Below are 25,245 nucleotides of genomic sequence, written 5' to 3' on the forward strand. Positions count from 1 at the left end.
TCAGAAGTCGAGGCAGCAATTAAGAGCCAACCACTCAAAAAAAGCCCAGGTCCAGATGGATTCACAGCCGAATTCTACCAGACACACAAAGAGGAGCTGGTACCATTCCTTCTAAAACTATTTCAAACAATCCAAAAGGAGGGAAGCCTTCCCAAATCATTTTACGAGACCAACATCATTCTGATACCAAAACCCGGCAGAGACCCAACAAGAAAAGAAAACTTCAGGCCAATATCCATGATGAACATAGATGCAAAAATCTTCAATAAAATTTTGGCAAGCCCATTGCAACAGCAAATCAAAAAACTTATTCAGCATGATCAAATAGGATTCATCCCGGGGATGCAAGGCTGGTTCAACATACGCAAGTCTATCAATGTAATTCACCACATAAACAGAACCAAAAACAAAAACCACATGATTATCTCAATTGATGCACAGGAGGCATTTGACAAAATTCAACAGCCCTTTATGCTAAAAACCCTCAATAAACTCGGTATCGATGGAACGTATCTCAAAGTAATAAAAGCTACTTATGACAAACCAACAGCCAATATCATACTGAATGGGCAAAAACTGGAAGCATTCCCTTTGAAATCTGGCACTAGACAAGGATGCCCTCTTTCACCACTCCTATTCAATATAGTACTGGAAGTTCTAGCCACAGCAATTAGGCAAGAAAAAGAAATAAAGGGTATTCAAATAGGAAAGGTGGAAGCCAAATTGTCTCTATTTGCAGACGACATGATAGTATACCTAGAAGACCCCATCGCCTCAGCCCAAAAACTCCTGAAACTGATAAGCAGCTTCAGCAAAGTCTCAGGATATAAAATCAATGTGCAAAAATCACAAGCATTCGTCTACACCAATAACAGACTTAAAGAGAGCCAAATCAAGAACGAACTGCCATTCACAATTGCTACAAAAAGAATAAAATACCTTGGAATACAACTCACAAGGAACGTAAGGGACCTCTTCAAGGAGAACTACAAACCACTGCTCAACGAAATCAGAGAGGACACAAACAGATGGAGAAACATTCCATGTTCATGGTTAGGAAGAATTAATATTGTGAAAATGGCTATATTGCCCAAAGTAATTTACAGAATCAATGCTATCCCCATCAAGCTACCATTGACTTTCTTCACAGAACTGGAAAAAACCACCATGAACTTCAGATGGAACCAAAAGAGAGCCCGCATAGCCAAGTCAATTCTAAGCAAAAAGAAGACAGCGCGGGGCATCACACTACCGGATTTCAAACTATACTACAAGGCTACAGTAATCAAAACAGCATGGTACTGGTACCAAAACAGGGATATACACCAATGGAACAAATCAGAGGCACCGGAGGCAACACAACATATCTACAACTATACAATCTTTGATAAACCTGACAAAAACAAGCAATGGGGAAAGGATTCCCTGTTTAACAAATGGTGTTGGGAAAACTGGCTAGCCATGTGCAGAAAGCAGAAACTGGACCCCTTCCTGACACCTTACACTAAAATTAACTCCAGATGGATTAAAGACTTAAACATAAGACCTGGCACGATAAAAACCCTAGAAGGAAATCTAGGCAAAACTATCCAGGACATAGGAGTAGGCAAGGACTTCATGAACAAAACACCAAAAGCATTGGCGACAAAAGCCAAAATAGATAAATGGGACCTAATGAAACTCCACAGCTTCTGCATGGCAAGAGAAACAGTCACTAGAGTGAATTGGCAACCAACAGAATGGGAAAAAATTTTTGCAGTTTATCCATCTGACAAAGGGCTGATATCCAGAATTTACAAAGAACTCAAACGGATTTACAGGAAAAAAAACAAACAAGCCCATTCAAAAGTGGGCAAAGGATATGAACAGACACTTTACGAAAGAAGACATATATGAGGCCAACAATCATATGAAAAAATGCTCATCGTCACTGGTCATCAGAGAGATGCAAATCAAAACCACATTGAGATACCATCTCACGCCAGTTAGAATGGCGATCATTAAAAAATCTGGAGACAATAGATGCTGGAGAGGATGTGGAGAAAAAGCAACACTTTTACACTGTTGGTGGGAGTGTAAATTAGTTCAACCATTGTGGAAGACAGTGTGGCGATTCCTCAAGGCCTTAGAAATAGAAATTCCATTTGACCCAGCAATCCCATTACTGGGTATATATCCAAAAGACTATAAATCGTTCTACTATAAGGACACATGTACACGAATGTTCATTGCAGCACTGTTTACAATAGCAAAGACCTGGAATCAACCCAAATGCCCATTGATAATAGACTGGATTGGAAAAATGTGGCACATATACACCATGGAATATTATGCAGCAATCAGAAATGATGAGTTTGTGTCGTTTGTAGGGACATGGATGAATCTGGAGAACGTCATCCTCAGCAAACTGACACAAGAACAGAAAATGAAACACCGCATATTCTCACTCATAGGCGGGTGATGAAAAATGAGAACACATGGACACAGAAAGGGGAGTACTAAACACTGGGATCTATTGGGGGGAATAGGGGAGGGCCAGTGGGAGGGAGAGGTGGGGAGGGATAGCCTGGGGAGAAATGCCAAATGTGGGTGAAGGGGAGAAGCAAAGCAAAGCACACTGCTATGTGCGTACCTATGCAACTGTCTTGCACGCTCTGCTCATGTACCCCAAAACCTAAAATCCAATAAAAAATAAAAAATAAAGAAAAAAAACATACATGTCTGTCTATCTATATATATACACACATATATATATCTACAGTCTTCCAGACTATATATATATATAGTCTTCCAGAGTCTGGAAGACTGTAGATACTAAACCTGACAGTTAAGCAAAGTGGAGTTTATTTCTTCCTCATAAGAAAATATGTAGTTGGGCATGGTGGCGTGCACCTGTTGTCCCAGCTACTGCTGAGGCAGGAGAATCACTGGTACTCAAAAGGCAGAGGTTGCAGTGAGCCGAGATCACACCACTGCCCTCTAGCCTGGCGACAGAGCGAGACTCCATCAAAAGAAAGAGAGAGAGAGAGAGAGAGAGAGAGAGAGAGAGAGAGAGAGAGAGAGAGAGAGAAAGAAGAAAGAAGAAAGAAGAAAGAAGAAAGAAGAAAGAAGAAAAGAAGAAAGAAAGAAAGAAAGAAAGAAAGAAAGGAAGGAAGGAAGGAAGGAAGGAAGGAAGGAAGGAAGGAAGGAAGGAAAGAAAGAAAAAAGAAAAAATATGGAAGGTATTTGGAGGATGGTATATGGGTGTGTATTTGAAGGCTGAGGTAGGAGCTTAGTGACACTTTTGGTGGTTCAGTGATGTCTCTGGGCACTTGATTCTGTTCTTCTCTACCATGTTGGGTTTTTGTTTTTGTAAGCTTATTTTAAAATGATTCATTTAAAGTGTATAATTTAGTGTTTTTTAAACTATATTCACAGAGTTGTGCAGCATTCATCACTGCCTAATTTCAGAGCTTTTTTTATCATCCCAAGAATGTCCATCCATTAAGCAGTCAGCCCTCATTCCCTCCTCCCCCATCCCTTGGCAACCACAAATTTACCTTTCTTCTCTGTATATGTGCCTGTTCTGGGCATTTCATATAGATTAAATCATATAATATGTGGTCTTGTGTGTCTGGCCTTTTCTCAGCGAGTATTATGTGTTCAAGGTTCATCCACACTGTAGCATGAGTCAATGTTCCTTTCTTTTTATTGCCAAATAATATTTCATTTAATGGATATACCATATTTTGTTTTGTTTATCTGTTCATCAGTTATGGACATAGGGGTATTTCTACTTTTTTTGGTTTGTTTTTGACAAAGTCTTGCTCTGTCACCAAGGCTGGAGTGCAGTAGTGGGATCACGGATCACTGAAGCCTCAAACTCCTGGGCTCAAGGGATCCTCCTGCCTCAGCCTCCCAAGTAGCTGGGACTGCAGGTCTCATGCCACCATACCTGATTAATTTTTAATTTTTCTTTTTTGTAGAGACAGGGCATATGTATTAGCAAGACCCCGTCTCTACCAAAAAAAATTAATTATTGTATTCCAATCTCATTACACCATACAATTCACCATTTTATTTATTTAGCTTTTAGAGACAGGGTCTTGCTCTGTTGGCCAGGCTGGAGTACAGTGATGCAATCATGGCTTGCTGCAATCTCCATCCCCCAGGCTCCTGCTATCCTCCAGACTCAGCCTCCTGAGTAGCTGGGACTACAGGTGAGTGCCACCATGCCCGGTTAATTATTGTATTTTTTGAGAGATGGGGTTTTGCTGCCTAGTCTGGTCTTGAACTCCTGGACTCAAGTGATCCACCCACCTGGGCCTCCCAAAGTGCTGAGATATGTAAGCATAAGCTACCACATGCGGCCAAATTTACTATTTTAACGTGTGCAATGTATGGTTTTTTGTGTCTTCATCAAGTTGTGCAACCATCGCCACCATCTAATTCTGAACATTTTCATCACTCTGAAAGGAAGTCCCTAACCTCATTAGCAGTCTCTCCACTCCCCAGCACCCCTCACTCCAGCCCCTGGTACTTGCTAATGATTGTCTTTATGTGCTTTTGGTGACTTCTTTATAGAGTTAAGCCTTCATCTACCATATGACTAGGTATTTACCCATGAGAAATGAAAGCTCGGGTTCACATAAAAACCTGAAGAGGAATATCTGTAGTTGCTTTATTCATAATTGCCCAAAAGGAGAAACAATTCAGATGTCCAAATACTGGACATCTGTACTATGGAATACTAGTCAGCAATGAAAAAGGATGAATGATGGGTACCACACCACCATGAGCAAATCTCACGTCCCAAGGGAAGAAAGCAGACTGGAAAGGCTACTTCCAGCTGGTTCTGTTCATATGTGGGTTTCCTTTTTTTTTTGAGATGGAGTCTTCTTCTGTTTTTTAGACTGGGATGCTGTATTGTGATCTCAGTTCACTGCAACCTCTGCCTCCTGGGTTTAAGCAATTCTCCTGCCCCAGCCTTCCAAGTAGCTGAGACTACAGGAACCCACTACCACACCTGGTTGGTTATTTATTTATTTATTTATTTGCATTTTTAGTAGAGATGGGGTTTCACCATGTTGGCCAGGCTGGTCTTGAACTCCTGACCTCAGGTGATCCTCCCACCTTGGCCTCTCAAAGTGCTAGAATTACAGGCAAAAGCTGCTGCTCCCAGCCTCTGGCTTTATTAATATGATGTTCTGGAAAATGCAAGATTAGGGACAGGGAGTGGATGAGGGTTTGCCTGAGAGTGAGGGAGTTTTTTGGAGGGATGGAACTAAAACATGTTTTGATTATGGTGACAATTACTTGATTGCATGCATTCGTGAAAACTCATAGAAATATGACAAGAGGTGATGGCTCATGCCTGTAATCCCAGAACTTTGAAAGAGGTAAGAGGATTCTTTGAGGTCAGGAATCTGAGACCAGCTTAGACAGCAAAAAAATTAGCCAGGTGTAATGGCACACAGCTGTAGTACCAGCGACTCAGGAGGCTGAGGTGGGAGGATTGCTTGAGGCTGGGAGTTCAAGGCTGCAGTGAGCTATGATGATGCCATTACACTCTAGCCTGTGAAACAGAGTGAGATCCCCATCTCTACAAAATATTGAAAATTAGCCAGACACAGTGGCATGCACTTGTAGTCCCAGCTACTCAGGAGGCTGAGGTGGGAGGATGGTTTGAGACCAAACTATGTTGCCTGGGTAACATAGCAAGACCCCTGTCTATCTTTTAAAAAAATTTTTTTTAAAAAGGCCAAATGCAGTGGCTGACATCCCAGCACTTTGAGAGGCTGAGGCAGGCAGATCACAAGGTCAGGAGATCGCGACCATCCTGGCCAACATAGTGAAACCCCGACTCTACTAAAAATACAAAAATTAGCCAGACGTGTTGGTGCGTCCCTGTAGACCAAGCTACTTGGAAGGCTGAGGCAGGAGAATCACTTGAACCTGGCAGGCAGAGGGTGCAGTGAGCTGAGATCATACCATTACACTCCAGCCTGGGTGACATAGCAAGAGTCTGTCTCAAAAACAAACAAACAAACAAAAACCCCAAAAACATACAGAACTGTATGTCAGAAAGAATTAATTTTATTGCATATATATTATACCCCAAGTAAAAAGGGGCCTGGGCTTGGAAATGGCCTTTCCAGAGTAACTCCATTTGGACTTCACCATCTCATTTGTTCTAGTTGGTGCTACCTTTCCTTCTATGGATAGTAAGTTTTGGTCTGTCAAGTTGGCCAACCTGACTTGTACCTAGGGTGGAGGCCAGGGGCTGCAGGGGGGTGCCCCTCTTTTCCCTTCCTTGGGCATCCTAACCCCTCTGAATTTCCTAAGCCTCTTGGATGGAGGGAACCACAAAATGTTAGAAAAGGAAATGTTAGAACCTCAGAATACACTGGCCTCTTCTCTTTTTCAGATGGGGAAACTGAGGCCCAGGGCTGGGAAGATACTTGACTAAGGTTCTGGAGTTATGAGGAGCAAGATCTAAAGCCACATCTGGCTGGGCGTGGTGGCTCACGCCTATAAACCCAGCACTTTGGGAGGCCGAGGCAGGAGAATCACTTGATGTTGGGAGTTTGAGACCAGCCTGGGCAACATAGTGAAACCTGTCTCTATTAAAACTAAAAAAATTAGCCAGGCATGGTGGTAGGTGCCTGTAGTCCCAGCTACTTGGGAGGTTGAGACATGGGAATTGCTTGAACCTGGTAGGCAGAGATTGCAGTGAGCCGAGATTGCACCACAGCACTCCAGCCTGGCCAACAGAGTGAGACTCTTGTCTCAATAAGTAAATAAACAATCAGCCAATTACCCCACATCCATGATTCTTGGTCTGGGCCTCCTTGCCCTCCTGAAGGTGCCCCTGGAGCCTCCCTGATCTCCTGCCCCCGGTTTTGGAGGCTGGATGGGCTCATGCTGGCCCCACAGCTGGTGGGAGGCTTTGCAGCGGTGTACACTGCATGTGGTAGAGGGAAGTAGGGAAGGGAGAGTGGTCAGGGCATCTCTTTTTGCCTGGCCTGGCATGGCCTGGCCTTACCTTTTGGCCTGGCTTTTTGGCCTTGCCTGGCCTTTTGGCCTGGCCTTACCTTTTGGGCTGGCCTGGCCTCACCTTGCATTTTGGCCTGGACTTTTGGCCTGGCCTGGGCTTTTGGCCTCTCCATTTCCACTAAGAATACAAAAATTATTTGGGTGTGGTGGTGTGAGCCTGTATTCCCAGCTACTCGGGAGGCTGGGGCAGGAGAATGGCTTGAACCTGGGAGGTGGAAGTTAGAGTGAGCCAAGATGGAGTTACTGCACTCCAGTCTGGGTAACAGAGCAAAACTCTGTCTCAGAGAGAGAGAGAGAGAGAATGTTCTGGAATATATAGCAAGGTCTGTCTGACTCCAGAGTTTGTGCCCTAAAATTATCCTATACTCACACAGCCCTTTCCATATGCTGGGCTCTGTTTACAAATACTATCTCATTTAACTCCAATAACATCAGTGACATGGCTACTGTTACTCTCCCACCACTTTTCAGATGAGGAAAACTGAGGCCCAGAGAGGACTAGCACCTTGCTCAGGGTTGCACAGCCCATCAGAGGGCAGAGATGGGATTGGAACGCAGGCCATCTGGCCCCAGAGTTCAGGCTTTCATCTCTAACTGCTGTCCCTGGTTTTTTGTTTTTGTTTTGAGACAGTTTTACTCTTGTTACCGAGACTGGAGTGCAATGGCGCGATCTCAGCTCACCGCAACCTCTGCCTCCTGGGTTCAGGCAATTCTCCTGCCTCAGCATCCTGAGTAGCTGGGATTACAGTCATGCGCCACCATGCCCAGCTAATTTTTTGTATTTTTAGTAGAGACAAGGTTTCACCGTGTTGACCAGATGGTCTTGATCTCCTGACCTCATGATCCACCTGCCTCAGCCTCTCAAAGTGCTGGGATTACAGGCGTGAGCCACCGTGCCCAGCCCTGCTGTCCCTGTTTTTGTCCCTCACAGGATGGAAGACTGTAGATGATGTCTGGGTGGTGAGCCCTGTTTGGCCGGAGGACGTACCTCTAGGGATGGGAGCCACTTTCCTCCAGAAGCCTACGTTTTGCCACCTTGGCTGCTGTGACCAGACACTGATCGGGCCTGGGTGGGGAGTTGGGTGGGTCCTGACTCCCCTGTTGTCCAGAGACCCCATGTAAGTTGCATGCACCTCTATGGAGCTGGGGCAGCTGTCCCTTCCTAGAGAGGTGGGAGTCCTGGCTGGCTGTGGAGGAAGCAGGCACAGAGTGACACAGGGCGGGCCTCTGCTGGCATGGCCCCACCCTCTGCACAGCACTGATCAAGCAAGGTGCCTGTAGGGCTTCTGGAATCAAGAGCCTTAAACTGTGGCTCCGTGGACTTTGCATGTCTGCTGGGGGTGCCCCTGGACTGCCTGCTTTCCTGCCTACCCCTCAAGGACATCGCCAGCCTTCCGTCAGCAAAGTGGACACAACCATCATGACACTACTCACCAGTAGGTGGCATTGGGGGACTTTTCTTCTGAGCCCCACACTGAGAATTGGTCTGAAGCTGGCTCCTGCTTCATGGCTCAAGGAGTGTGACCCAGGGTCCCCTCGTGTTTCAGTTTCCCAGCCTGGCACCATCTTATCTGGGAAGAGGAGACGTGCTAAAATTCATGCCTCCCAGCTAGGACAGATGATAATCTGCAAGAGCCCACAGACTTGCCAGTTCCTTCCCTCTTTCCTTCCTTTCTTTCCCTTCTTTTATTTATTGAATCATAATTTATTGAGCATCTACTATGTCCCAGGCTCTTTTCTCAGTGATGAAGAAACAGGCGTGAATGAGACAGAGATCCCTGCCCTCACGGGTCTGACATTCTAAACAAAGAGTTGGAAAAAAATACACAAAAAATAAGTTGGTTAAATAGCAATTCATGCTCAGAAAACACAGGGACGGTGAGGGAGCTGTTGGAATTTTCAGGGGGATCTCACTGAGAGGGAAACCTCTGGGGAAAGAGCGTTCCAGGCAGAGGAACAGCAGTGGAAAGGCCCCCTTTAAAAAATTTAAAAAATAAAAATAAAAAAACTTGCTCATTGTCTGTCTACACCCTCAAGGCTAAGTTTGTGAGGGTAGTGACCGTGAATTCGACACCTCTGCCAAATCCTCCCAGGCCCCTTCTCGGGCTGGGGTGGGAACTCTGGGCTCCCCCAACTCCAGTCCTTCCTACTCCAGGCCATCAGTCTCTGGGGATGGGTCTCTCTGACTCTCCCACTGTACTTTGACCTCAGAAGGACGGGGCCCAGAGCTGCATCCCATCATTGCCCAGCACAAGATAGATGTGTAATAAATATCTATTGCCCTAATAAAGGCCACCACATGTCAGGCTTCCAGCTGGGCAATGCCAGGAGCAGTAATTAATGAGCTACAGCCATGCCCTCTGGGAGCTTGCAGGCAGGTGGGGAAACACGGTTATGCAACACAAGTGATGAGCGCTGAGAGGGCCGGGCCATGACCAGGAGGTCACAGGCTGGATAGTCATGGAGTGCCATGGCCACCAACTGAGCTGGTGCCCTGTGTGGGCCTGGCATGCTCTGTCCCCAGCTGGGTGAGGCTGTGGACATGTCAGGAGCTGGCAACCTCCACAGAGGGCAGAGGTCGGACACCGGGGTCAAACAGAAACTGGTTCATATCCCAGCTCCGCCACTTCCTGTGTGACCATGGGCAAGTCAGCAACCCTCTCTGAACCTCTGTTTCTTCATCTCTAATCAAAGAATAATAATACTCCATGATGCTGCCTTGGAATTAAATGAGATTGAAAGCCTTTGGATGGATCTTGACTCTTCTTTTGCTCATGCTACACACCTGAGTATCTAGAAATCCTGTTTGCTTGAAATTGATCTAGACTCTTTTTATTTTTTTAAAGGAGTTTTGACCCTGTTGCCCATGTTGGAGCACGGTGGAGTGATCTCAGCTCACTGCAACCTCTGGATTCAAGTGATTCTCCTGCCACAGCCTCCCAAGTAGCTGGGATTATAGGCGTACACCACCACACCAGGCTAATTTTTATATGTTTAGTAGAGACAGGGTTTCACCATGTTGTCCAGGGTGGTCTTGAACTTCTGACCTTAGGTGATGCACCTGCCTTGGTGTCTCAAAGTATTGGGATTAAAGGCCTGAGCCACAGTGCCTGGCTCAATCTAGACTCTATACTTCTGCCACCCCAAAAGCCCCCACCCTTGTCCTGTCTGCACTCATTTTCTACAGACCCCTTGGACTCCCTGCTCCCTCCTGCTCCCTGGGGTCCATTCCCCACACACAACCAAAGCAGACACAGGGTTTTACCATGTTGGCCAGGCTGGTCTCGAACTCCTGACCTCAAGTGATCCTGCATCAGATCACGCCCGCCCCTGCTCGCAGCTCTCCGTGGCTCTGTCTTAGGCCCATGAGGCCCCAAACAATCTGTCCCTGTCACCCCCTCCAATCACCCGCTCACCCACCCTGCTGTGGCCACACTGGCCTCTGCATTGGGCTCCCTGCCCACTTTTGCACTGGGAGTTCCCTCTGCTGGGGACACTCTTCCCCAAGGGATCTGCGTGGCTCCCGTTCTCCCTCCCTCAGGTGCCACCCTCAGTGCCATCCTCTCTGACCCTCTTGTTCAAAACAGCTACACTCAACTGGAGGTCATCCGTTTCAGGGAAATAAGTCAGACACAGGAAGACAAACCTAGCATATTCTCACTCATTTGTGAAAACTAAAAATCAAAACAGTTGATCTCACGGACACAGAGGGTAGGAGGTGACCAGAGGTTGGGAAGGGGGGTAGGGGCTGCAGGGGTGGGCTTTTTATGTTGTGGTTTTGTTGTTTTTCGAGGTGGAGTCTTACTTTGTCTCCCAGGCTGGAGTGCAATGGCAAGATATTGGCTCACTGCAACCTCTGCCTCCTGGGTTCAAGCGATTCTCTTGCCTCAGCCTCCTGAGTATCTGGCATTATAGGCATCTGCTACCACATCTGACTCATTTTTGTATTTTTAGCAGAGGCAGGGTTCTGCCATGTTGGTGCCGGGCTGGTCTCAAACTCCTGACCTCAAGTGATCCACCTGCCTCGGCCTCTGAAAGTGCTGGGATTACAGGCCTGAGCCACCACACCCAGCTGAGGCAGTTGCTAACTGTCTCTCTAAAATAATAGTTGGCCACAGTCAGCATGGGGGAAAGACAGTCTCCCAATAGACAGAAACACCTGAGCAGGCTGTGGTGGCTCATGCCTATCATCCCAGCACTTTGGAAGGCCCAGGCAGGTGAATCACCTGAGCTCAGGAGTTTGAGACCAGCCTGGCCAACATGGTGAAACTCCATCTCTACTAAAAATGTAAAACTTAGCCAGGCATGGTGGCACACACCAGCTACATGGGAGGCTGAGGCAGGAGGAGAATTGCTTGAACCTGGGAGGTGGAGGTTGCAGTGAGCTGAGATTGTGCTACTGCACTCCAGCCTGGCGACAGAGTGAGACTGTCTCAAAAAAAAAAAATGCCCGGCGCGGTGGCTCATGCCTGTAATCCCAGCACTTTGAGAGACCAAGGTGGGCAGATCACAGGTCAAGAGATCAAGACGATCCTGGCCATGGTGAAACCCTGTCTCTACTAAAAATACAAAAATTAGCTGGGCATAGTGGCACGCGCCTGTGGTCCCAGCTACTCAGGAGGCTCAGGCAGAAGAATTGCTTGAACCCAGGAGGTGGAGGTTGCAGTAAGCTGAGATTGTGCTACTGCACTCCAGCCTGGCGACAGAGCAAGACTGTCTCAAAAAAAAAGGTCAAGTATGGTGGTTCACGCCTGTAATCGCACACTTTGGAAGACTGAGGCAGACTTGGCCAACATGGTGAAACCCTGTCTCTACTAAAAATACAAAAATTAAGCAGGCATGGTGGCAAGGGTGCCTGTAGTCCCAGCTACTCTGAAGGCTGATGCAGGAGAATTGCTTGAACTTGGGAGGAGGAGGTTGTAGTGAACCGAGATTGCGCCACTGCACTCCAGCTTGGGTGACAAGAGCAAAATTCCATCTCAAAAAAAAAAAAGTAGACTGAGCTCCGTAGCTCACGCCTGTAATCCCAGCACTTTGGGAGCCTGAGGAGGGTGGATCCAAGGGTCAAGAGATCGAGACCATCCTGTCCAACATGGTGAAACCCCGTCTCTACTAAAAATACAAAAATTAGCACAGCATGGTGGCACGTCCATAGTCCCAGCTTCTTGGGAGGCTGAGGCAGGAGAATCGCTTGAACCTGGGAGGTGGAGGTTGAAGTGAGCCAATATTGTGCCACTGCACTCCAGCCTGAGGACAGAGCGAGACTCCAGCTTAGAAAAAAACCCAAGTCAAAGGTCAAACTGTGCACCTGGTCTCTGAGGTTGCCCACACGGCCCTCTCCCCAGTGTCCCTTGCTTCCTTTCACTCCTGCTCAAAAAATTTGTCTCTCACTCTGCCTCACTCCCCTCCGTCAAATTCTTTCTTGGAAGGAGACAAGAATTGAGGTTGCTGCTGACCTGCATGGATTTGTCACCAGTGACATACTCAGGGGCCGGAGTGACGCAGATACGGTCCCCAGTGCTACATTTCTACCCTCAGGATCCTCCCCCCCATGCAGGAAGAGATGCCAAGTTTCTGCCACTGCTGAGGGTGTCGATTCCCGTGGAATTCTCGGGATGGGTCTACATTCAGACAGACGCAGGGCTAACTAGCATTCATCACCTGACCCCAAAGCCTCTCTCTGAGCTGTGCCATGACAACCTGGGTTCTCAGGAATGTGATGGCCCAAGTGTGTGTCCAGTAATCCCTCATGGAGTGGGTGTTTCTTTCTAGTTTTACTAATAAATCCCTGGGAAGAAGACTCCCAGGATGTGGCTGTGGTCATCCTGCAAGGTTGCCTCCCTCTCAGGGGTGCCTAGGTTTCCCTTCCATGAGGCACTGCCCCTGAGCCACCTCTGAGAGAGCTCATGTGAGGGGCAGGGGCTCAAACCAGGCCTTTGTTCATGAGGGCTGGAATTTTCTTTTTAGTCCTTTTATTTTCATTTTATTGTATTTTTTTGAGATGGAGTCTCGCTCTGTAGCCCAGGCTGGAGTGCAGTGGAGTGGTCCCAGCTCATGGCAATCTCTGCCTCTTAGGTCCTGGTTCAAGCAATTCTCTTACCTCAGCCTCCCAAGTAGCTGGAATTACAGGTGTGAGCCACCATGCGCAGCTAATTTTTGTATTTTTTAGTAGAGATGGGGGTTTCACCATCTTGGCCAGTCTGGTCTTAAACTCCTGACCTCATGGTCTGCCCGCCTCGGCCTCCCAAAGTGCTGGGATTACAGGTGTGAGCCACAGCACATGGCCTCCTTTCTTTTTTTTTGAGACGGTCTCGCTCTATCCCCCAGGCTGGAGTGCGATGGCAGGATCGCAGCTCACTGCAACTTCTGCCTCTCAGGTTCAAGCATTCTGCCTCAGCCTCCCGAGTAGCTGGGATCACCACACAGTGATTTCTTGTATTTTTAGTAGAGACAGGGTTTCATCATGTTGGCCATGCTGGTCTCAAACTCCCTGCCTCAAGTGATCTGCTCACCTCCCTCTTCGAAGGGAGGGGATTAGAGGCGTGAGCCACCGCTCTGAGCCTGGAATTTTCTTGACCATACTTCTTACGCAGTAGCTTCGGGGGCTGCCCCTCTGTTGGCCCAAGGGTCCCCTGAGCAGGTAACCCCACCAGGGGCTGCTTGGGAGAGACCCTGACAATGTCATCACCCTGCTGCCTAGTGAGGTGTCTGGCCTTCTCGACCTTGGTCACCCCTAGCTGCACTTCTTTGAGAGCAGGGGGCCCCTGGCTGTGCCTGCATCCCTGCACCCTGAGAGGATGGCCCTGAGGGCCTGTGAAGGTGCTGGCCCTGTAGCAGTTACAAATTTCAAGGCTTTGGCAGGAAGGGTCTCCTGAGAGAGGCTGGGCAGCTTCAGTCCCTGAGTCCTCTGAGTTCCTTTCTCTGCATGATGTCCAGGGATTTCTGGCACTGGAACCATGTTTCAGGAACTGCTCTGTGTGTAGCTTCCAGGAATCTGGCCCAGCAGCAGCCAGAGGGACCCTGGGCTGCCAGGTGGCTCAGTTGATCAGACTCCGCGGCTGCCGCAAAAGACCCACCCATTGTCCGGGTCTGCCTCTCGGAACTCATCCTGCACGTGTTCTGTGGGGTCTGTTGACATAAACTCAGTGTCCTGCCATTCTCAGGTGCCCAGTCTTGCCCTCGGCTATGACTGTGGGTGTGTTGGGCCCTGACTCTGCCAGGTCAAGGGCTGAGCTGGGTAGGGGTTCTTGGGAATTGGGGCTTGAGGTCCCCAGTTATTGAATTTATCCCGTGAATGGCTCTGCATTCCCTGGCTCTCCAGTGACAAGAAAGGAGATGTGTGGTCACAGCAGCTCCTACCCGCCCCAGGATGAGCACTCAGGAGCCTGAGCTCACCCTCTCCTTCTTCATGTGGACTGGCTATACTCGAAAAACCCACCCACCGCAGAGTTCCTGAAGGGACCCCTCATGTCTCCCACCATCCACGGCAGGGGACAGTCGGTTCCCACAGCCTCCCCTGAGCATGTCACCACTGGGGACCACAGGTGATCATCTGATCACAGGGGCTTCAAGGTCTGAGCATGCCACCTCACTGTCCCTGAGCTCCCGTGAGTGCACAGGGCCCAGCCACATGTGCAACAGGTAGTCAGCCCCTCCTCTGGAAGGGTCGTTATGACTTAAACCAGAGATGATGAGAAGGAAACTGGGTCATTTGTAAAACTGATAGGTTCGGCCAGGTGTGGTGGCTCACGCCTGTAATCCCAGCACTTTGGGAGGCCAAGGCAGGTGGATCACTGAGGTCGGGAGTTGGAGACCAGCCTGGCCAACATGGAGAAAACCCATCTCTACTAAAAGTACAAAAACCAGCCAGGCATGGTGGTAGGCGCCTGTAATCCCAGCTGTTTGGGAGGTTGAGGATGGAGAATCACTTGACCCTGGGAGGTAGAGGTTGCAGTGGATGGTGCCACTGTACTCCAGCCTGGGCAACAAGAGAGAGACTCTGTCTCAAAAAAAAAAAACAAAACCAAAACAAAAACTGATAGGTTCAGGTCTAGTAAGACTCAGGGCATGGCCAGCTAGTGCTGCAGGGGCTGTCTGCTGGGGAACCCCGTGGCGATGAGATGGCATGCCACACAGCAGCTCCAGCCCAGCCTGTCTCCCCTTTATGACGTGCATGCCAGGCTTGCACATGTGGACCCAGCTTCCCCATGGCTGTGGACGAGGGAAAGCGACTCATCCCACCTCTGCCCTCCAGAACAGTACTGTGACCCTGAGTGGCTAAAACATGACAAACGTTCAATAACTTAAAAAATGAAATTGAGGCTGAGCACGGAGGCTCACATCTGTAATCTCGGCACTTTGGGAAGCCAAGGCGGGAGGACTGCTTGACTTCAGGAGTTTGAGACCAGCCTGGACAATATAGTGAGATCCCATCTCTGAGAAAATTTTTAAAAACTTAGCCAGGTGTGGCGATGTGCACCTGTACTCTCAGCATTTGGGGAGTCAACGTGGGAGGAGGGTTTGAGCCCAGAAGGTCGAGGCTGTAGTGATTTATGATTGGACCACTGCACTCCGGCCTGGGAGACAAACGGAGAGACGCTGTCTCTAAAAAATAATAATAATAATAATAAAACAGCGGGGCACAGTGGCGCACGCCAGTAATCCCAGCACTTTGGGAGTCTGAGGTGGATGGATTACCTGAGGTCAGGAGTTCGAGACCAGCCTGGCCAATAAGGTGAAACCCCATCTCTACATGGTAAAAGTAGCCAGGCATGGTTGTGGCACATGCCTGATATCCCAGCTACTTGAGAGGCTGAGGCAGGAGAATTGCTTGAACCTGTGGGGCAGAGGTTGCAGTGAGCTGAGATTGCACCATTTCACTCCAGCCTGGGTGAGAGAGTGAGACTCCATTTCAAAATAAATAAATAAATAAATAAATAAATAAATAGGCCAGGCAGAGGGGCTCGCACCTGTAATTCCAGCACTTTGGGAGTCCCAGGCAGGTGGATCACTTGAGCTCTGTCTGCCTGGGTCTCTCAAAATGCTGGGATTACAGGAGTTCAAGACCAGCCTGGGCACCATGGTGAAATGCTGTCTCTCCAAAAAAAAAAAAGAAAGAAAAGAAACTGTTTCCCAGCACTGTACCTTCCCAAAGCTGGCCTCTCCCTAGCTGAGGAGTGGTAGTGGCAGTGGTCAGGGAGACCCATGCAGACTTAGACCTAAGGCTGGACCAGAGTAAGTGGTCCAGAGGCGGCGCTGGAAGGAGATGGGGAGTCTTTTGCAGGGCTGCGTGTTGGGCCCTCTGGGACTCCTCAACACTTTTGGGTGGACAGGAGGATGTCTGTGGGAATCTCAGAGTTGGCACCGAGGAGGAGACTTCTGAGTGGGCGGAGGGTGGTGCCTGCCAGGCTCAAGCCTTCCTGTGGGTGGTCCCCACAGCCCCCGCAGTGCCCTGTTCTCGGAGTGGCCCCCCAAATGCCCTGTTCTGGGAGCGGCCCCTGCAGCCCCTACAGTGCCCTGTTCTGGGAATGGCAGTTCTGCTGGCAGGGGCATGGTTGTCTGCTTGTCCCAGTCTTCTACACTGCCATTGCCAACAGGAGCTTGGACTAGGCATGCCAGCCTCCTGGCACCCAGAGCCCACGCTCTGCCCATGCATGTTACTGGATGGTCCTCGTGACTCCTGGGATGGTCCTGGGGAGCAGCGCAGGATGCCTCATGTGGCACAAGACACTCCTGTGTCCAGAATGGCCTGTATTTGTCGTCAGGGGCAGGGGAGGGAAGCTTCTTGGTGGAGGGGACAGGCTGACGGATGAACAGCTGGGCCGGATGAACAGGGGACCCAGGAGGGTGTAGACTTCTCCAGGAAGCCCTCTGTTGGGCCGGCTCCATGCCTCTGTCTTGGAAAGTGATGCACTTGGTTGCCTCATGCCGACTGGGGTCTGTCACAGATCCTGGTTTTTCCCAGGAGTTCTGGAGGCCCAGAGTCTGGTTGTGGCTCCCGGTTCACTGGGGAGGGGCCTGGGTGCTGCCCCCTCCTCCTGGCTGGGCTTCACCGGGCTAAGCTCTCATCTGGGGTTGCGGAAGTGAGCCAGAGTGGGGACAAAGTCCCGGCTGGTGGGTCTGGGCCAGTTCCAGATACAGGGCCCAGATCCTCCCACTCCAGGAGGAGGGAGCTCCCTCTTCAAAGTCATCTGGCTCTGGGAAGGACCATCGCTTCCAGGCTCCCTGGGGTCTCTTCCTGGCCTAAGACGGAGCCTGCAACCTGGCCCAGAAGGTTCTTCCTCCCGCTGGGTCCACAGGGGCCAGCCTGGGCCTCCAGCTTGCTGCTGTGCAGAGGGCCGGAGAGCAGAGGGGTTTCTGAAACAGCGGCAGAAAGTCCTGGCATCGAGGGACTGGATTCCGCACTGGGCTGCAGCCCCCAGTCACCGTCACGGGGTGGAGTGGGTGGTCGTTTCTCTGTAGGCCCAGGGTGGAGGGGCGCCTGGGCTGCCACACAGACCCTGGGCTGGGTCGGGAACAGTGCCCGCCTCACCCTCAGCTCAGGACCACAAGAGCTTTGGCCCTGGACGCTCAGGGTGGTGGGAGGGGCAGGCCAGTCCTATGGTCTCAGGATACGGGGCTAGGGAAGGGTTTCCTGGTGAAAGGCTGTCCGCGGCTGTGACCCCTTCGCCCAGGGCTCCTTCGGCGCCGCCCTCCCGGTCCTGGCCCATCTGGGACAAACAAGGCCCCGGCCGTGGAGCCACCCTGCGCAGCGCTCACGGGTGAAGCCGCACGTGTGCGCCTGCATGGCTGCCCCTTTTGCAGTGACCACCAGGAGTGTCCCACGAACGGGCTCGCTGCCCGTAGTACCAGCAACGACGATGGAGGCGGCCGTACTGCGCATGCGAGTACCCACCTGGGGCCACGCCCTTCCCGCGGGGTACGCGGGCGGCATTGCCAGCCCTACGCGGCCCCGGGACGCGAACCCGCTGCCCCAGCGGCTCCGCCTGCAGTGTCCGCCTGTAGGGGGCGCCCCCGCGCCTGCCTCAACCAGCTCGTCCCCGTGCCACGGACGCGCGCTGCCTCACGCGACGGACTCACCGCTGCTGTGCTTCTCCGGAAGCGTGCGTGTGCATGCATGCGGGTGCGGGCGTCGTCCGTGCGCGCGCCCGGTGGACCAGAAAGCGACACTCGGAGCCTGAGGTGGAGGTGGTTTGCCGGCTCCCCGGCGGCTTCTCCGTGGCCAGTACAGCGCCCGAGCTCTCCGCTTCCTACTCCCCGCGCTCCTCCGCCCGGACCCGCCAGCCGAGGCCGCTCCCCAGCGCCGGAAGATGCCGGCCGTTTCCAAGAGGGATGGGATGCGGAGCCTGGCGGTCTTCATCTGGGATATCTGCAACTGTGAGTGGCGCGGGCGGCGCGGGGCAGGGGCCGCAGGTAGAGACGGTCTGCGAACGGGGGCTCGAGGCGGGGTTGCAGGCGGGCCCGGGGTCTGGCAGTGTAGGCTGGGATGAGGGGAGGCCTGCGGTCTGGGGGTGCGGGCGGCGTTCGCGGTCTGGGGGTACCAGGTCTCGGGGTGCAGGCCAGGGTGCGGGGCCTGGCCCTGGGTCTGAGGGTGCGGGCGACACTTGGAGTCTTGGGGTGCCAAGTCTGGGGGTGTAGGCCAGAGTTCGGGGTGGGGTACAGGGTCTGGGGGTGGGGGCGTGGGGGTTCAGGGCACGGTCCTTCATCCACATGCGCATTCCCGGTCGCTGGGCTGCGCGGTGGCTGCGGCACCACGGAGGGGGTTCTGGGCCCAGACGCCCCTCCCCAGCATGATGTCACCTTGGTCTTTTTGGTAGTGGAGCGTTTAACCCAGCCTTTCCCAAAACGGCGTGGGTTTTAGCTTTGGGAGCAGAAATCTGGAAATCAGCGTCTTCCCAGGAAACAGCTTTGTGACCTGGCTTCTGGCGGGTTATTATTATCCCCTGACTAGATCTCACCCACGACGATTAAAATGACTCATTCCTGGAGGGAATCCGGACACTAGCTGTTGTCGGGGTGTGGGTTGGCTGCTGCTAGCTGCTTCAATCACCGACCTCGTTCTCAGCCACATGGGTGTCCCCTCCGGGTGGAACCAAACGGTGAAACAGGCCAGGAAGGTTTGAACCGTTAAGGACTTGGAAGGGGGTGCAGGGTGCAGGGTGGGCCTCCGGTCCACCAATTAATTTGACTTATGTGTGCAGAACCTCCTCTTGGCTTTTGGAGGCTGCCCCTTGTATTTAATTTAAGGGAGGAGAAAAGCTAGTTTCCTCTCTGGTGTGTTTTTTTTCCTTGTTGTCTACCAAATAGTTGACTTAATGGTTTTCTTTTTTTTTTTGAGGAGGAGGAGTCTTGCTCTGGCACCCAGTGCAGTAGTGCCATCACGGTGCACTCAACCTCCCCAGCTCAAGTGATCCTACCACCTCAGTCTCCCAAGACACCTGGACTGTAAGTCTCCCAGACACTGGGACTGTAGTCCCGGGACTATAAGCATGCACCACCACCACACCTGGCTAATGCTCGTGTTTTTTGTAGAGATGGGGTCTCACTATGTTGCCCAGGCTGGTCTTGAAGTCCTGAGCTCAAGTGATCCACCTGCCTTGGCCTCCCAAAGTGCTGGGGTTACAGGCACCTGCCACCACACCCAGCTAATTTTGTAGTTTTGTAGAGACGAGGTTTCTCCATGTTAGTCAGGCTGGTCTTGAACTCCTGACCTCAGGTGATTCACGTGCCTTGGCCTCCCAAAGTGCTGGGATTCCACGTGTGAGCCACTGTGTTGGCACAAGTCGACATTTCCTGAGCTGTTTGCATTTTCAGAGTGAATAGCTATCGTTTATTTTAAATATTTGTGGGAGAACATCTTTATGTAACTTAAGTCTTCTTTCAAAAAGTGTGAGTGACTGAATCCCTAGTGCTTGTGCTGGGATGGTAACAGGCTGCCTGATGCTTTGAGATGGACCCCTTGTGTCCTGGGGTCTGAAGACCCTGCAGATGCTATGGGTGTCTGTTGAGATGTGGCATGGCTCAGTTAGGGGCTGCAGCTCCTGAACCTGAGGAGACAGGTGGTGCCAGACCAGCTTCTTATGTGGTCTACCTGGCCTTCCCAGCAACAGGAGGTGTGGGCACAGCACACGCTGGTGTTAGCCCCTTGGGGTTTTTGTTTTGTTTTGTTTTGTTTGAGATAGAGTCTCACTCTGACACCCAGGCTAGAGTGCAGTGTGCAATCTTGGCCTCCCGGGTTCAAGAGATTCTTCTGCCTCAGCCTCTTGAGTAGCTGAGATTATAGGCTGCACCATCACATCCACCTAAATTTTGTATTTTCAGTAGAGATAAGGTTTCACCATGTTGGCTAGGCTGGCCTCAAACTCCTGACCTCAAGCAGTCCGCCTGTCTGGGCCTCCCAGACTGCTAGGATTGCAGGCATCACCATCGCAATTGGCTTCTTTGTGATTTAAATGTACATTTTCCTGATTATCATTGAGGTTGAGAAACTTTGCATGTTGATTGGCTGTTTGGGTATCTTGTTTTGTGGAGGGCCTGAGACTCTTACCCATTTTTACCCTGGGTTGTCCTTTTTTTGTGTCAGGTATTTCACCGTTAGGTATGATGTCTGCTCTAGAATTTTTTGTTGTTGGCACTCTTGATCACATTAAAGAAGTTCCTTTCTCTAGTTTGCCAAACGGTTTTTATCATTAACTGGTAAAACCATTTGAATTTGGAGTTTTCTTTGTGGGAAACTTTCTGATTATGAATTCAGTTTATTTTATAAGTTGAGAAATGTGTGTATTTTCTTCTTCTTTTTCTCTTTTTTTGAGTCAGCGTCTTGCTCTGATGCCCAGCCTGGAGTGCAGTAGCATAATCTCGGCTCACTGCAACCTCCACCTGGGTTCAAGTGATTCTCCTGCCTCAGCCTCCCAAGTAGATGGGATTACAGGCACCCCCCAACACCATCTCCAGCTAATTTTTATATTTTTAGTAGAGACAAGGTTTCGCCATGTTGGCCAGGCTGGGTCTTGAACTCCTGACCTGAGGTGATCCGCCTGCCTTGGCCTCCCAAAGTGCTGGGATGACGGGCACAAGCCACCGTTCTCAGCCTCCTTTCCTTTGGGTTAATTTGTTAGTTGCTTTTTAAACCCTTGAGATGAATTTTTGTTGCTTTTCTCTTTATATTTGTTTCAAATACGTACATTTAAGGCTATAAATTTTTCTGTGAGCTGCATATGTGTTTGAGAGACAACTCACACTGGCTGCATCACTCATATAAGTGCTGTGATTCTTGCCTTTTCTGCTTTGCATTTGTGCCTTTCAGCCCTCTCTTTGACAGACAGCCTAGAGCTCACTTCCCTGCAGCAGGTGTCTGTGACCCATGTCTGGGATGGCATCTTGCAGCTTAGGGCAGGAGTCAGGGTGAACTTTTCTGGATAGGTTCACCTAAAGCCTAAAAGTGTCTCACATGTGAGCTTTGTAGGAAGGGAGGAAGTACCCTGACCTCCTGGAAACAGGAGTCACCGGGCTGTCAGTGGAAATGGATGGAGGTTGTAGTGATAGTCGTTTGTTCATGAGGTTGATGGAGGATCTGCCAAGCCAAGGGCCCGTTGGACAGAGAGATGGGATGTGAGTGAGGCAGACAGATGCCTCCTCAAGCTCAGCGCCTGGGCGGCCTGTGGGGGACCATGGGGCTGTGGGGTTGGGTCAGGGTGCTGGCTTCTTAGGGGTATACTTCTTTCTTCTGAGGGGTCCATCGCGCTCTCTCTCTTGAGTTTCTTTTTTTTTTTTGAGATAGAATAATTGGTCCATCGCCAGGTTCCAGGCTGGAGTGCAGTGCCTCGATCTCAGCTCACTGCAACCTCCACCTCCCAGTTCAAGCAATTCTCCTGCCTCAGCCTCCCGAGTAGCTGGGACTACAGGTGTGCACCACCACACCCAACTAATCTTTTTATTTTTGGTAGAGATGAGGTTTCACCATGTTGGCCAGGATAGTCTCAATCTCTTGACCTCGTGATCCACCCACCTCAGCCTCCCAAAGTGCTGGGATTATAGGCGTGAGCCACCACGCCCGGCCCTGGACCCCTTTCTTTCTCTGCAGCCAGCCCCTCCTGCTCTGAGCTCAGGGGATTGCTTAGCTTACTGTGGTCTCATCCCTGACGGGCCTTCTCCTCCTTCCCTGAGCATCCCCACTCCTGATGGGCCTCTCGTGTGATGGAACAGAGAGGAGACAGGGAGGGTGGGAGGTCTGCGCACACGTGTCCTGTGGCTTTGCTGGGCGTGAAGCTGCACTTGGTGGGTCCAGGGTGCCAGAGCAATGCCGGAGACAACCACGTCCATCCACGCAGAGCAGAGACACAGGGAGGGTGGTTGCAGTGCAAGCTGGAGGGTCTGCTTCCTCTACCCCCATGCCTTTTCTGCTCAGCTCCTGCGATGCTGTGCTTGTGGTCTGGCATGGGGCTGGTGTGTGTTGCTGTGCTTTAGGGTCCTGTGAGAATGAAATGGCAGCTACCAGCAGGCTCCCGATAACCAGGGAACATGCCAAGCTGTGGACAGAGGCTCTCTACAGCCAGTGGGTACCACCCATCGGCTACTGTAGCATTTTTACAAATGTAGTTTTCCATGACGAAAATGCAGTCTAAGAGTCATGCTTCAGAATTGGGAGCTATTAAAACTGAAATTTCCCATTTTAGAGAAAGCTCTGTTGTTACACAAGGAGAAGCCACATCCTAAGGAGACAATAGAGTCAGGGTGGCAGCCACCTTCCACACCTCCTCAGCCTTTTCTCTGCCCTGGGCTGCTGCCTCTGGCTGACAGGCCATTGCGGGTCACAGCTTGACTGGCTTCCCATGGGCCTGATGCAGATTGAGGCTCAGGAGGTGCTGGGAAGGCTCCGGTGGATGCACGGGCTGCGACTCTCACTGTGGGGGGGCACAGAATGGACACAACACAGATGTCATGGGTAGGGGTCGGGCGTCCGCATTCGGGGATTCCCACCTGAGCAGCATGGTGGCAGTGAGTGTGGTGTGACCTTGCCGTCTGCCATCTGGGCCCATCAGGGAATGCGGGTTCTGTCCAGTTTGTGTCACATGTGTTGAGGAAACCTCCCCTCACTTCCCCTCCCTCCACACAGTGAGCCAAACCTGCTCATCCCTGCCTGCAACCAGCTGGGCCAGTTCCTGCAGCACCTGGAGAACAACCTGCGCTACCTGGCCCTGGAGAGCATGTTCATGCTGGCCAGCTCTGAGTTCTCCCACAAGGCCGTCAAGACCCACATCGAGACCATCATCAATGCCCTGAAGGCAAGTCCCTGTCCTCGGGGTCTGCTCACTCACTGCACAGGTGCTATGGGTCTTCCCCTGAAGGCTGGGGGATGCAGTGCTTCCTGGCTCCCCACAGAGATGGAGGTGGTGTTGGAGCTGTTGGCCTCCACCTGACATCTGCTCTCAGGAGGGCATGCCACTGTTCAGGGCCATGCCACCTCCTGGCTAGGTTGAGTGCAGGGAGAGGGCTGCCATGGGCAGGCCCCCGTGTGCCATTCTGCATGTGCACAGTCCCGACAAGTAGAAATGGTTCTTCTTGGTAGAAAGATTAAATTTTTTTACCTTACCTCCAAGAAAACCCCTCTTTTGCAAAGGAAACACTTTTTTCGAGGATTAAAATTTCAGAGTTGAAAGAGCCCAGTTGAGGTTGTCTATTGCCAGCTTTTGTGAGTCTCCAGAGCGGCCCCTGAGGGTTTACTCCATGTAACGTCACCCGAGGCATGTCCACCACATTCCCCGTCTGGGCCAGCCTTGGGCTGTGGCAGGGCTGCTCCCACTGCCCCTGTGTGTCTGCATATAGCTCACAGGCGTCCCAGGTGGCATACAAGGACTCATGGTGGCATTTGGTCTTCTGGATTCTTCTTGGTCTTGGTTGGTGTGTGTTTTATTCACTCCCTGTTGTCAGAAAGGCTGACACTCATTTGTACATGGCCAACACTAGGGCTGCTGGTGGCCACTACCCTGTCCTTTGCAGGTAACAGAGCTGTGCAGGCCTCAGGCTTTCTCATGCTGTAGATCCTCTGGGGGCTCATCAGCTCAGGCTCCGGGGTGGGGTATGAGAACCTGGGACAGCTACATGGCGGTGCCAGAGGCAGTGAGGTCTTCGGCCACATGGAGGAGAGGCCTTGATGGCCCGCACCAAGCAGTGCGCTCGGTCCTAGTGAAGCTGGCTTGTGCGGAGGGAGGAGTCAGCGAGGGCACTGGGCTCGATTCTGGGCTGTCCAGACCCATGCGCCCCAGTGCAGGGAGTGGGAGGGGCCGGTGCGTTGGGGAGGGAGGACTGTGCGTGGCTGGAGCCTGTTGTGCTCCCTGGACTGGGATGTGTGTGTGAGTGAAGCTCAAAGTGGGCATTGAGACATGGTGCCAGGACTGTCCCCCAGCCTGGGCCTTGCTTCTGCGGCCTCTTACTCTGTGCCTTGTTCCCCAGAACGAGCGGGACATGAGCGTGCGGCAGCAGGCCATGGACCTCCTCTATGCCATGTGCAACCACAGCAATGCCCCACAGATCATGGCCAAAATGCTGAGCTATCTGGAGATGGCCAACTACTCCATCCGAGATGAGATTGTGAGTTCTGGTGGCCTCTTGAGTCCTCTCCTGCCACAGACGTGAATCTCACTGCGGGATTTCCTTAGTGCTCTGTGATTCTGTCCAGGAGGGCTTGACTGAGAATCTGTGAGATGCTGGATACAAGGCTCCTCTGCCTCTGTGTTTTAGTTCACATTTTCAAGCTGGGTATGGTCCCAGCTTACAGAGGCTGAGGCAGGAGGATCACCTGAGGCCAGGAGGTTGAGGCTGCAGTGAGCTGAGATCATGTCAATGCACTCCAGACTGGGGAACACAGTGAGACCCTGTCTTAAAAAAATTAGCATTTTTGGTGGAGTCATTTGGTCTTGAAGGTAACTAAAATGCTGCCCTGTGCGGCTTATCTGGCCTGCCTGTCCTTTTGGTGGTGGCACTGCAGCCCCAGGTCTGAGTGAGGCTGCAGGGCCTATGCTGGGGCTGCACAAATCTAGACTTCTCTGGGCAGAATTCTTCTTAATTGTGTTGCATTCGAGCCCCTGAATTAATCCTTTGTGGCTTGGCTTTTGTGTGTGTGTGTCTCTTGATCCTTGGAGGGATGTGATCTAGGCCATAGCTTAGTTTCCCGTTTTGTTTTTATCACAAAGTAGGTGTACACACCTGCCA

General features: G+C 51.1%; 1 protein-coding gene across 32 annotated transcripts in view; it reads left to right on the top strand.

The window, feature by feature from the left end:
• The first annotated feature begins 17,942 nt into the window (after positions 1 to 17,942).
• LOC144582522 (uncharacterized) overlaps positions 17,943 to 25,245 on the top strand; it is a 70,670-nt gene continuing 63,367 nt past the window's right edge. For 27 of the 32 annotated variants that reach the window (XR_013535306.1, XR_013535307.1, XR_013535300.1 and 24 more), the window contains exons 1-3: positions 17,943 to 18,411; positions 19,373 to 19,479; positions 23,150 to 23,318. Coding sequence is in view for 11 of the 32 variants with exons in the window: in XM_078372216.1 (XP_078228342.1) it covers positions 18,148 to 18,411; positions 19,373 to 19,479; positions 23,150 to 23,318 (540 nt within the window). In the remaining 21 variants the exon portion in view is untranslated. The remainder of the gene's footprint in view (positions 18,412 to 19,372; positions 19,480 to 23,149; positions 23,319 to 25,245) is intronic. The other 5 variants (XM_078372228.1, XM_078372225.1, XM_078372227.1 and 2 more) reach the window with 2 other exon arrangements.

Source organism: Callithrix jacchus, chromosome 5, assembly GCF_049354715.1.
Source record: "Callithrix jacchus isolate 240 chromosome 5, calJac240_pri, whole genome shotgun sequence".
In the NCBI taxonomy this organism is placed as follows: domain Eukaryota; kingdom Metazoa; phylum Chordata; class Mammalia; order Primates; family Cebidae; genus Callithrix; species Callithrix jacchus.